Source organism: Nerophis lumbriciformis, linkage group LG20 (genome assembly GCF_033978685.3).
Source record: "Nerophis lumbriciformis linkage group LG20, RoL_Nlum_v2.1, whole genome shotgun sequence".
NCBI classification, from domain to species: Eukaryota; Metazoa; Chordata; class Actinopteri; order Syngnathiformes; family Syngnathidae; genus Nerophis; species Nerophis lumbriciformis.
In genome coordinates, this window is record NC_084567.2 from 27,021,655 (window position 1) to 27,035,899 (window position 14,245).

At 41.5% G+C, this 14,245-nt stretch overlaps 1 protein-coding gene across 1 annotated transcript in view; it reads left to right on the forward strand.

Moving 5' to 3' along the window:
* The window catches only part of lmnb1 (lamin B1), a 38,808-nt gene that overhangs the window by 7,884 nt on the left and 16,679 nt on the right, over positions 1-14,245 (forward strand). Inside the window, exons 3-5 of the mRNA XM_061980728.2 lie at positions 3,911-4,036; positions 7,341-7,493; positions 7,884-8,009. Of these exons, the coding sequence (XP_061836712.2) occupies positions 3,911-4,036; positions 7,341-7,493; positions 7,884-8,009 (405 nt within the window). The remainder of the gene's footprint in view (positions 1-3,910; positions 4,037-7,340; positions 7,494-7,883; positions 8,010-14,245) is intronic.

Sequence of the window (14,245 nt, forward strand, 5' to 3'; positions counted from 1 at the left end):
CACTGATTTAACTACACAGCAAATAAAAGTCACGTTACTTAGCCAATAAACGTTATCTTACATTCAAAACTTACCGTTCTTTGTGCAACTTCAAATGCCGGACGAAGTTGGAAGTTGTTGCCTCTCCATCAGTAATTTTCGAACCGCATGTGTTGCATACTGCAAACCGTTTTGTGTTGACCACCTCGTAATTTTTATACCCAAACAAAATTATTTTAGGTATCATTTTTTGTTCACTGGCGTGTGGTTTGGACATGTCTTCTTCCTTGGTTGTCCTGCAATTTGGATGAATGCTGTGTGATGAAAACAAAGTAGATCTAATTTGATTGGCTGTTGTACTGAGAGCACACCAGCTGACACACGCAACGCTGATAGACAAGTACACAATCCCGAATAACTTTTTCATCTTTGGGTTTTGGGGAAAGTAGCAAGTCATGTCAAGTCATGTCAATTCAAAAGGCTCAAGTCCAAGTGAAGTCACAAGTCATTGATGTTAAAGTCTAAGTCGAGTTGCAAGTCTTTTTACATTTTGTCAAGTCGAGTCTAAAGTCATCAAATTCATGACTCGAGTCTGACTCGAGTCCAAGTCATGTGACTCGAGTCCACACCTCTGTTAATCTTCGCTGATCCTGAGGTCCTTTGACACCAAACTTTTATCTTCACCAAATATCAGAACAAAGACCCACAGTGAGGCGGCATTTAGCCACTACGGCCCCCACCTGTGGAACAGCCTGCCAGAGAGCCATATGACTAAGAATTTTGTATTTCTATTTTAAAAAGTGATATAAGTGATCATCTACCGGTTGTCACAATCCATGATCGAAACTACAAGACAAAAAGACATTTCGAAGAATAAAAGTATGATTGCTTTTAAGAATGACGTTAGCGATTAAAGTTGGTACAATGTGTACTCTGAAAATGATGTTGATGATGCTTATAGTATTTTTTAAATATTTTCATTATGCTTTATGACAATCATTGTCCATTGAAACAACTCAGTAAGAAGCAAATGAAGACCATGGATGACAAATAGATTGATAAATGCTTGCAAAAAGAATACTTTGTATAGAACACAAAGATCTATAGAAGCAGAAAATAAGTACAAAACGTATAAAAACAAGCTAACCAACATCTTACGAACATGTAGAAAATAACATTATAGTCAATTATTAGACAGGAACAAAAACAATATGAGAGCAACATGGGGCATCCTAAATAGTATTATTAAAAATGGTGCTAAGAGGGATTAACCCCAATACTTGTTGAACGAAAATGTAAAAAAGTGACAAGGAGTTGAAAGCTTTTAAAAAAATATTTGGACCAAATCTAGAGGAAAAGATTCCAGATCCTGGGTCAGTTGAGGACATGAATGACACCATAGACAGAAATCCCAACTCGATGCTCCTCAATAATATAACAAAGGAAGAAATAATTAAAAATTAAAAAAAAATGTAAATCCAATACCTTAACTGTCACCAAATAGATATTAAAGCCACAATAAAAGTTATTGAAGAAATGTCATAGTCTATATCAGCAATCTACCACTTCAAACAGGCAAATTCCCAAACAAAATGAAAATGACCAACGTTGTTCAAATGTATAAAACCGGAGACAAAGACCAGTTTACAAATTGTAGACCTGTTAACTTTCACAATTTTCTAAAATCATCGAAAAATTATTCAACAACCTAATGGACTAATTCATTAATAAATGTGGAACACTTGCAGAGAACCAATACAGCCATAGAGCAAACATCTCAACACCAATGGCATTAATGGAAATAACAGAGGAAATAAGCAATTCAATAGATGGTAAACATTGTGCAGCGGCAGTGTTTATGGATCTAACTAAAGTATTTGACACAATTAATCATAATATCTTAATAGCAAATTAAAACCATATGGAATCAAAGGGCTAGTCTTGAACTGGAAAATAAATTACTTAACTAACAGGAAGCAATTTCTGAAAATAGGTAAAGGTATGTCAACAGCGCTGGAGAAATCTTGCGGCGTACCCCAAGGATCAATACTGGGACCAAAATTGTTCCAATCTTTATATAAACAACATTTGTAAAGCACATGGACTTAAAGGTAGTTTTATTTGCCAAGGACACAAGTGCTTTTTGTTCAAGAGGGAACACAAATAATAACAGAATACAAATAATAACAGAAGAAATTAATGAACAAATTAAAGAAGAATACAGATTATCCTTCAATCTCAGTAAAACTAAAATAATGCTATTCGGTAACAGTAGAAGGGAAAGTCAAACACAAATACAAAGAGACAGAGTAGACATTGAAAGAATAACATAAATCCAATTTCTAGGTGTAATAATAGATGTTAAAATGAACTGGAAATCTCATATAAAAATATACAACATAAGGTGGCAAGGAATATCTCTATAACGAATAAAGAAAAATATATTTTAGACCAAAATGTACTTCATATTCTCTACTGCTCGCTAGTGTTACCATATCTGAGTTATTGTGCAGAAATATGGGGAAACAACTACAAAAGTACACTTCATTCAATAACAGTGTTACAAAAAAGAGGAGTTAGAATAATATATAATGTTAAATAAATGGGTTGTACTTGTATAGCGCTTTTCTACCTTCAAGGTACTCAAAGCGCTTTGACACTACTTCCACATTTACCCATTCACACACACATTCACACACTGATGGAGGGAGCTGCCATGCAAGGCGCTACCAGCACTCATCAGGAGCAAGGGTGAAGTGTCTTGCTCAGGACACAACGGACATGACGAGGTTGGTACTAGGTGGGGATTGAACAAGCGACCCTCGGGTCGCGCACGGCCACTCTTCCACTGCGCCACGCCGTCCCTGTTGCATATAGAGAACATACAAACCACTTAATTTATAAAATCTAAAATATTGAAATTCAACGATAAATGGATTTTACAAACAGCTACAATTATGTACAATGCAAACAAAACTTTCGACCCAAGAATGTACAACAATTCTCTACAAAAGAGGAGAAATATAACCTCAGAGAAAAATGTAATTTAAAACATTTGTATGCACGTATGACACTTAAGACCTGTAGCATATCAGTGTGTGGAATTCAATTACGGGATGGGTTAAGCTAAAAAAATCCAACAATGTACGAACTTGATGCGCTTTGATTGTTGTTCAAACACAAAGTGTTAACAATGTATAAGGTAAAATAACAATAATAACGACTGAAAATAAGATTTGTGATTCATTTGTTTATGTGAATCGTAACTGACTTAACTATGAAGAGAACTGTTGTATTTAAAAAAACATTGCTATAACTGCTCCAAATTGAAAACAGAAAGTGAACATATATGTGTAAGAATCTGCTATAAAGTGCAAAAGGGGTAGGATAAGCGAGGCTTCTTCCTACTCCTTTTCGAGCATATCGTAAGGAGAAATGGAAAACATATGATGCATCATGTTGAAACTGCATTCATGTTCGAAATTAACTTCAACCAACCAAATACATTTTTTTTTTTAATCAGGCTTTTTACTGATAATGTTAAATTCTTTGTGGGATTTTAATTTTATTTATTGCGGTAGAAAATAAATGGATGGATGGCTATTACACTACTATTATTCTCTTAATGTTATGTTTTTATTCATTTGTTAAGTAATATTTTTCTTTTTACATTTATTTTATAACACGTTTCATACTATATATATTAGATGCCGCTAATTTTAGTTATATTCTCTGTTGTAGATGCCTCAAAAATGGCCTTTTTCTTCAGTCCTCAGTGCTATGCAATGTTTTGTAATTGTCAGTAGTGCCAGTATGTGTGTTTGCTTCTGTCTTTTGTGTATAATTGTAAAGCACTTTAAGTTGCTACTTGCCTGTGTATGAAAAGTGCTATTTGAATAAAGTTTGATTTGTTTCAACTCTTTTTGGGCAGTTGGACTCAGGTCTCACTAAGACAAAAAAGCACCTTACTGAGGAGATGCTCCTTCGGGTCGATTTGGAAAACCGCTGCCAGAGTTTGTTCGAGGAGATAAACTTTCAAAAGAACATGCATGAGCAGGTGAGTATATCAGCTTTAGCCGTGTACATGGTTATTATTATTATTATTATATGTCTGTACATTGTTATTATTATTCTATGTGTGGATGTGCTTGTGTCAGTTCAGTCGTGGGTTTGAACTACTGGTGGGTTTACTGATCTAAATATCACAAGTATCGATACCAAGGTAAGTATTGGTCTCAGGTTGATCCTTTACTTAGTTTTTCATCTACATGCCAAGCATATTCCTTTTAATTTCTTCACGCAGAGTTCCTGCGAGTGCAGGGTCTCCTCTAATCTATGCAAACTCTCTGTTGCTCCCTCAGGCACACCTTGCCCCTCCCTAAAATGTTCAGACAAAATCTGTATTTTACTGTAACTCCAAAATATACACTTTCCTATTTCCAACATTATTTTATTAGTTATCCAGTTGATTAACTTTCAATTGCTTTTTGGGTTAACTCGTCACAATAAGTATAAAGCAAAGAAAAAGGAGCGCTTGATTTGCTTCACCTAACCTACAGCACAGTACAGATAATCTCAACTCATTGGCGCATTGCATTTTTTTTAAAGTATCTGCCATGTGAGAACAATCCTGGAAGTTTTAATACATACGATTTCATCTGGACCGTGATCATTGAACTTTATGACTATTTAATTGAAAATACATATATAATCAGCACTTCCAAATCCGAGTCATTGGTTCTCGCCCGGAAAAGGGTGGAGTGTTATCTCCGGTTTAGGGACGAGATCCTGCCGTAGGTGGAGGAGTTCAAGTACCCTAGGGTCTTGTTCAAGAGTGAGGGAAGAGTGGAACGTGAGATTGACAGGCGTATCAGTGTGGCGTCTGCAGTAATCAATGATACCATCCTCACCTATGGTCATGAGCTTTAGGTTATGACTGAAAGGACAAGATCACGAGTACAAGCGGCCGAAATGAGTTTTTTTCCGTCAGGTCAGCGGCTGTTCCTCCACATTGAGAGGAGCCAGATGAAGTGGTTTGGGAATCTGGTCAGAATCCCTCCCGGATGCTTCCCTAGGGAGGTGTTTGGTAGGACGCCACAGTGGAGACCCAGGATACTTTGGAGAGACTATGTCTCCCAGCTGGCCTGGCGATGCCTCAGGATCCCCTGAGAAGAGCTTGACGGAGTAGCTGGAGAGAAAGAAGTCTGGGTTTCTCTACTTAGGCTGCTGCCCCCAAGACCCAACTTTGGATAAGCGAAAGACGATGGATGGATGGGCATATTTAATGTAGCGTCTTATCAATTGATTCCATTGATTTTGTTAACATCAAACTAACACACAAACACAACTGTTAAGCCCCTCTGACGTGTCACGACTTTACCAACATTTGTACTAAACAGAACTGTAAACACCACAAATAAAATCAGGGTGGTTATAGTTAGAGATGTCCGATAATGGCTTTTTTGCCGATATCCGATATTGTCCAACTCTTAATTACCGATTCCGATATCAACCGATACCGATATATACAGTCGTGGAATTAACACATTATTATGCCTAATTTTGTTGTGATGCCCCGCTGGATGCATTAAACAATGTAACAAGGTTTTCCAAAATAAGAGAACAACTTCAACTCCAGTTATGGAAAAAAATGCCAACATGGCACTGCCATATTTATTATTGAAGTCACAAAATGCATAATGTTTTTTAACATGTCTCAAAACAGCAGCTTGGAATTTGGGACATGCTCTCCCTGAGATAATCCTGATACCCACTACAACTATGGGAAATACTATACTTTTACTTTCACAAAGTGCATTATTTTTTTTAAACATGCCTCAAAACAACAACTACAAAAACAATGAAGGCACACAGCTTCAGTCCAGAGTATACTAGAGTAATAAAGTAAACAATAACATAGTCCTCCTTTAGTGCAAGACTGCCTGGCATACTGTATAACAGGAAATTATAAACTGGGCTCAATCTGCCCTGCTCTAACATATCTGTATGAGTAACACAAATGTGCTGCAAGCGAGTGGTGAGTGCTTGAAGTGACCTACCAGTTAGTCAGAGCTTCTGAAATGCTGCATTGAGACAGGGCAGCTGCGTTCACTGAAAGCTGCAAAGTGTGCGCCATGCAGGGCAGACTAGCCATACCAAACTCCACCGTAGCAACTCCACCGTAGCTTTTGACATACTGCGTGCGTTGTCCCTGACCACAACGTGGGCTTTCGCCCTGGGGTGGTTTTTGTTGTGTTTTTGTTTTTTCTCGGCGGAGTCTTTAAGTAACAACTGTGTGGTACTACTTTTTTTCTGTGTTTGCTTTTCATCCATCTTCCGCTTGTATTCATCGTGCATCTCCTTATGATTCTTGAAGAGGTGGGAGATCAAATTGCTCGTATTAAAGGAAGACATCTTGGTTCCTCCTCGCTCCTTTTTGCAGTCATTGCAAATTACCATTTTTTTTATCCGTCAGACACACTTTAAAATAATTCTAAACCAAAGACATGGTGTCGTTAGTCAGTCATCGAGCGAGCTTGCTTGTTAGCCACGGCTACAGCACCGGCAACAACACACTCTTGTTGTTGTTATGCTGCGCTCGCAGCGGTTTGATGAGGTCATCAAGCGTCGCCAGTAAACCTCTAATGCTGCAGTCGTCAACTCCTGTGTTGTGTGTGTGAGAGGGGCGAGGGGAAAGGGAGGAGCTGCTGACTGGAATATGTACCGCTCCATACAGCGGCGTTTTAAACAGTCATTAATTTTACTTTTTGAAACCGATACCGATAATTTCCGATAGGCCGATATTATCGGACATCTCTAGTTATAGTAAGTAAAACAAGTTTAATCTACGGATTATTCACATCCAGCCAGGAAGAAGTTTTTGGAGTGCCCATACACACACTACATCACCATGGCAACACACGTTCACATGACTAGCACTGCCTGGATTAATAGGGCCTTTTCAAATTTAGTGTTCTTTTTCATGGATTTCAATGACATTAACAAGTAAACCACTCTCCACAATTTTCATGCAACTGAGAAAAAAAAGGTGTCACGGCAAAGTCCGCTAGTAATGAGTTCGCCTTCATTCCAGACTTAAGCACTTTTGCCTACTTATGGTGGGCATGTGCAAAGGCAGTGTGGGAGAATACCAATAAATAACTTTAAAAAAAACACTTAACTCGTTACAGCAATGGCCAAAAGTATTTGTACTGCGACAATTTTATGCATTCAAATTGTTGTAATGAAACACAGAAACCTCTTATAAAACATACATATAGAATTCATAGTACTGACTTTGTCTTTGGTGTATTTTAGGAAATAAGATGTCAACACAACAGTGAGCTCGTTTGTTGTTGCAGGAAGTGAAGAAGGCACGTCAGCAGTACGAGATGGACTCTGGGCGAAAGGAGTACGAGTATAAGTTCACTCAGGCCTTGGCTGCCATGAGAAGACAGAATGAGGAGCAGTTAAAGATCTACAAAGACAGCATGGAGAAGACCTACATCTCCAACGTATGGACACTTTTTAGATACACAGTAAATTATAATATGGGCTTTGAGTCAAAAAAGTTATCAATGTTTAATAGCAGCAATGAGGCACTTACTTCGGTTATCAATTCTGTCATTGAAAAGTTGTACGATAGCCCTTCTTTGATTTATGTGACTGTATAAACAATGAAAAAACATAATTGAGACTACAAACAATATGTTCAGAGGAGGCAAGGGTGAAAGGTGTCATCTCGCAGCAGCAAGGCAGACAATGCTACCAAAAGCAACACTGAAAAATCAGACGAAAAGAGCAACTTTCTCTGCCTGTCAGGAAGCAAACTACCTTGCTGCAAAGTTCCTCTTCAAAGTGTGCAAATAAGAAGCAAGTTGATGCATTTCTTTTTGTGTGTTAAGATTGAGGAACTGCGTTGTATGTCTGAGAAGAAGGAAGCAGCAGCCATCATTGCCCGAGAGAATCTGAAAAAGGCGACTTTAAGGATCGAGAGTCTCAGCTCCCAGCTGGCAGCACTACAGAAGGAGGTTAAATCATGTTCTCAATTCTTCTACATATGTGTTCTTGAATGAGAACCAGAAAGGAGGTAAAACATGTTTCTTGCATAACAGATAGCAAACAAATGTGTAAACAGTGACAGATCAAGAAGGTTCTACTTCATAGCCTACTGTAAATTGGCCAGACTTCACTTAGTTGTATCTATTTCAGTACAACTTACTTGCAATGTTTGGAAAGATTAATCAGTCCCTCCAGGGTTTTGCTGGCTTTATTTGAGATTGTTGCAATACAAAAGCTTGAATTAACCAAAGGTCTTTCAGAAAATTGCAGCAAAAGATTTTTCAAAAACAATGAATGAACTTCTGATTTTATGAATTTGTTAATTCATGTTTTAAGTGTTCCTTGTAACCTTAAACTAAAAAAGTTATACTGCACAAATACTGAATTGATGTTTTACTCCAGGGGTGTCAAACTCATTTTAGATCAGGGGCCACATGGAGAAAAATCTACTCCCAAGTAGGCCGGACTGGTAAAATCACGGCACGATAACTTAAAAATAAAGACAACTTCAGATTGTTTTCTATGTTTAAAAATAGAGCAAGCACATTCTGAAAATGTACAAATCATAATGTTGTTGGGTTTCTTTTACACTTACATGTTGCAGTTAATAGTATTCTATCTTTATTTGTCATTTTTTATACTTTTTGAATGAATTATGAGATAATGTTCATCAGTCAACTCATTGGTGTTCATTTTCAATTTATCAAGATAAAAAAAATAATATCAAAATCAAATTACAGGATGTTTTTTATGTAGTTTGTTAATTTTCCTCAACTGGTGCACTAACATCATGTATGTGGTTTCTTTTCTTTTTTTTACATATATAGTATAATCTACAAAGATACAAAGAATTGTTATTGCGACATCCAGTGGACACATTTAGAACAGCAGTTTTTTCATTTAAAAAAATTCGGCTCATTTTTATACTTAGCAAACTCATCCCGCGTGCCGGATAAAACCTGTCGTACATTTGACACCCTTGTTTTACTCGTTTTATACCGCATATACTTAAAGGTAGACACTAGATGGCAGTAAAAGAACATTCTCAGATATCATTGTCAAATTATTGTACTTTTAAATTACTTACCCCTCCAATGGGCTCACCACCCATAACAGCGGCCATAGAGGTCGGGTGCAATGTGAGCTGGGCGGCAGCCGAAGGCAGGGCACTTGGCGGTCCGATCCTCGGCTACAGAAGCTAGCTCTTGGGACGTGGAACGTCACCTCGCTGGGGGGGGGGGAGAAGGAGCCTGAGCTAGTGCGCGAGGTGGAGAAGTTCCGGCTAGATATAGTCGGACTCACTTCGACGCACAGCAAGGGCTCTGGAACCAGTTCTCTCGAGAGGGGCTGGACTCTCTTCCACCCTGGCGTTGCCAGCAGTGAGAGGCGACGGGCTGGGGTGGAAATTCTTGTTGCCCCCCGGCTCAGAGCCTGCACGTTGGAGTTCAACCCAGTGGACGAGAGGGTAGCTTCCCTCCACCTTCGGGTGGGGGGACGGGTCCTGATTGTTGTTTGCGTTTACGCACCAAACAACAGCTCAGAGTACCCACCCTTTTTGGATTCACTCGAGGGAGTACTTGAGAGTGGTCCCCCGGGTGATTCCCTTGTTTTACTGGGGGACTTCAACGCTCATGTTGGCAACGACAGTGAAACCTGGAGAGGCGTGATTGGGAAGAATGGCCGCCCGGATCTGAACCCGAGCGGTGTTTTGTTATTGGACTTTTGTGCCCGTCACAGATTGTCCATAATGAACACCATGTTCAAGCATAAGGGTGTCCATATGTGCACTTGGCACCAGGACACCGTAGGCCGCAGTTACATGATCGACTTTGTAGTTGTGTCATCGGATTTGCGGCCTCATGTTTTGGACACTCGGGTGAAGAGAGGGGCGGAGCTTTCTACCGATCACCACCTGGTGGTGAGTTGGCTGCGATGGTGGGGGAGGATGCCGAACAGACCTGGCAGGCCCAAACACATTGTGAGGGTTTGCTGGGAACGTCTGGCAGAGTCTACTATCAGAGAGAGTTTCAATTCCCATGTCCGGAAGAACTTTGAACATGTCACGAGGGAGGTGCTGGACATTGAGTCCGAGTGGACCATGTTCCGCACCTCTATTATTGTGGAGGCGGCTGATTGGAGTTGGTGCCTGTCGTGGTGGTATTCCTAGAACCCGTTGGTGGACACCGGCGGTGAAGGATGCCGTCAAGCTGAAGAAGGTGTCCAATCGGGTTCTTTTGGCTCATAGAACTCCTGAGGCAGCGGTCAGGTACCGACAGGCCAAGCGGTGTGCGGCTTCAGTGGTCGCGTAGGAAAAAAGTTGGACATGGGATGGAGTTCAGGGAAGCCATGGAAAACGACTTCCGGATGGCTTCGAAGCGATTCTAGACCACCATCCGCCGCCTCAGGAAGGGGAAGCAGTGCACTATCAACATTGTGTATGGTGAGGATGGTGTTCTGACCTCGACTGCGGATGTTGTGGATCGGTGGAGGGAATACTTCGAAGACCTCCTCTATCCCACCAACACGTCTTCCTATGAGGAAGCAGTGCCTGGGGAATCTGTGGTGGGCTCTCCTATTTCTGGGGCTGAGGTTGCTGAGGGAGTTAAAAAGCTCCTCGGTGGCAAGGCCCGGGGGTGGATGAGACCCGCCCGGAGTTCCTTAAGGCTCTGGATTCTGTGGGGCTGTCTTGGTTGACAAGACTCTGCAGCATCGCGTGGACATCGGGGGCTGTACCTCTGGATTGGCAGACCGGGGTGGTGGTTCCTCACTTTAAAAAGGGGAACCGGAGGGTGTGTTCTAACTATCGTGGGATCACACTCCTCAGCCTTCCCGGTAAGGTCTATTCAGGTGTACTGGAGAGGAGGCTACGCCAGATAGTCGAACCTCGGATTCAGGAGGAAGTGTGGTTTTCGTCCTAGTCGTGGAACTGTGGACCAGCTCTATACTCTCGGCAGGGTCCTTGAGGGTGCGGTGCATGGGAGTTTGCCCAACCAGTCTACATGTGCTTTGTGGACTTGCAGAAGGCATTCAACCGTGTCCCTCGGGAAGTCCTGTGGGGAGTGCTCAGAGAGTATGAGGTATCGGACTGTCTGATTGTGGCGGTCCGCTCCCTGTATGATCAGTGTCAGAGCTTGGTCCGCATTGCCGGCAGTAAGTCGGACACGTTTCCAGTTAGGGTTGGACTCCGCCAACGCTGCCCTTTGTCACCGATTCTGTTCATAACTTTTATGGACAGAATTTCTAGGCGCAGTCAAGGCGTTGAGGGGATCTGGTTTGGTGGCTGTAGGATTAGGTCTCTGCTTTTTGCAGATGATGTGGTCCTGATGGCTTCATCTGGCCAGGATCTTCAGCTCTCACTGGATCGGTTCGCAGCTGAGTGTGAAGCGACTGGGATGAGAATCAGCACCTCCAAGTCCGAGTCCATGGTTCTCGCCTGGAAAAGGGTGGAGTGCCATCTCCGGGTTGGGGAGGAGACCCTGCCCCAAGTGGAGGAGTTCAAGTACCTCGGAGTCTTGTTCACGAGTGAGGGAAGAGTGGATCGTGAGATCGACAGGCGGATCGGTGCGGCGTCTTCAGTAATGCGGACGCTGTATCGATCCGTTGTGGTGAAGAAGGAGCTGAGCCGGAAGGCAAAGCTCTCAATTTACCGGTCGATCTACGTTCCCATCCTCACCTATGGTCATGAGCTTTGGGTTATGACCGAAAGGACATTATCACGGGTACAAGCGGCTGAAATGAGTTTCCTCCGCCGGGTGGCGGGGCTCTCCCTAAGAGATAGGGTGAGAAGCTCTGTCATCCGAGGGGAGCTCAAAGTAAAGCCGCTGCTCCTCCACATTGAGAGAAGCCAGATGAGGTGGTTCGGGCAACTGGTCAGGATGCCACCCGAACGCCTCCCTAGGGAGGTGTTTAGGGCACGTCCGACCGGTAGGAGGCCACGGGGAAGACCCAGGACACGTTGGGAAGACTATGTCTACCGGCTGGCCTGAGAATGCCTCGGGATCCCCCGGGAAGAGCTGGACGAAGTGGCTGGGGAGAGGGAAGTCTGGGCTTCCCTGCTTAGGCTGCTGCCCCTGCGACCCGACCTCGGATAAGCGGAAGAAGATGGATGGATAAATTACTTACAACTAGTAATAGTAGTAATTATAATTGCAGAAAGAAACACCACCAAAGGCTTCCTTTTGTCCACTGTCTGTTCTACAAGTTGTAGACATTCTCCGCATATGTTTTAACCTGAAAAGTGTTCGTCTTAAACATGAGTTTATGTTCCAACCTAAGACCAAGTGTGAACTATTGAGGGATCTATGGCACTAATGTTTTTAGTAAATGAGAAACCTTTAGAGTATGATCCCACGTCAGATAAATACATGTTAGGTAATTATATAAATACATGTAAACTAGGAATTAAATGTTTATATACTACATTACGCAAAATGCTTAGCACTGTAGACAAGAACAGGAAGTAGGTCTGAACTATACGGGAGGACGACAATTGTGTACAAACCCCGTTTCCATATGAGTTGGGAAATTGTGTTAGATGTAAATATAAACGGAATACAATGATTTGCAAATACTTTTCAACCCATATTCAATTGAATGCACTACAAAGACAAGATATTTGATGTTCAAACTCATAAACTTTATTTTTTTTTGCAAATAATAATTAACTTAGAATTTCATGGCTGCAACACGTGCCAAAGTAGTTGGGAAAGGGCATGTTCACCACTGTGTTACATGGCCTTTCTTTTTAACAACACTCAGTAAACATTTGGGAACTGAGGAGACACATTTTTTAAGCTTCTCAGGTGGAATTCTTTCCCATTCTTGCTTGATGTGCAGCTTAAGTTGTTCAACAGTCCGGGGGTCTCCGTTGTGGTATTTTAGGCTTCATAATGCGCCACACATTTTTTCAATGGGAGACAGGCAGGCCAGTTAGTACCCACACTCTTTTACTATGAAGGCACGTTGATGTAACACGTGGCTTGGCATTGTCTTGCTGAAATAAGCAGGGGCGTCCATGGTAACGTTGCTTGGATGGCAACATATGTTGCTCCAAAACCTGTATGTACCTTTCAGCATTAATGGCGCCTTCACTGATGTGTAAGTTATCCATGTCTTGGGCACTAATACACCCCCATACCATCACAGATGCTGGCTTTTCAACTTTGCGCCTATAACAATCCGGATGGTTCTTTTCCTCTTTGGTCCGGAGGACACGACGTCCACAGTTTCCAAAAACAATTTGAAATGCTGACTCTTCAGACCACAGAACACTTTTCCACTTTGTATCAGTCCATCTTAGATGAGCTCAGGCCCAGCGAAGCCGACGGCGTTTCAGGGTGTTGTTGATAAACGGTTTTCGCCTTGCATAGGAGAGTTTTAACTTGCACTTAAGATGTAGCGACCAACTGTAGTTACTGACAGTGGGTTTCTGAAGTGTTCCTGAGCCCATGTGGTGATATCTTTTACACACTGATGTCGCTTGTTGATGCAGTACAGCCTGAGGGATCGAAGGTCACGGACTTAGCTGCTTACGTGCAGTGAAATCCCCAAATTCCTTGCAATAGCTGGTTGAGAAAGGTTTTTCTTAAACTGTTCAACAATTTGCTCACGCATTTGTTGACAAAGTGGTGACACTCGCTCCATCCTTGTTTGTGAATGACTGAGCATTTCATGGAATCTACTTTTATACCCAATCATGGCACCCACCTGTTCCCAATTTGCCTGTTCACCTGTGGGATGTTCCAAAAAAGTGTTTGATGAGCATTCCTCAACGCTATCAGTATTTATTGCCACCTTTCCCAACTTCTTTGTCATGTGTTGCTGGCATCAAATTCTAAAGTTAATGATTATTTGCAAAAAAAAAAATGTTTATCAGTTTGAACTTTAAATATGTTGTCTTTGTAGCATATTCAACTGAATATGGGTTGAAAATGATTCGCAAATCATTGTATTCCGTTTATATTTACACCTAACACAATTTCCCAACTCATATGGAAACGGGGTTTGTAGTTTGATCGATAAAGAGTTGATAAACATGTTGTTGTTTCTGCTTTGTCTACATAAAAAACAACACGTTTTGATTAAACAGTTGACGTGCGCATTTGAACGCCCCTCTGAGACAATTTATAGAGGAGAAAATATGTTGATTAGCCAAAATATTCAGGGAAGTTGCGGGCTTTGGACAAAGATGCAAAGCCAAATCCCT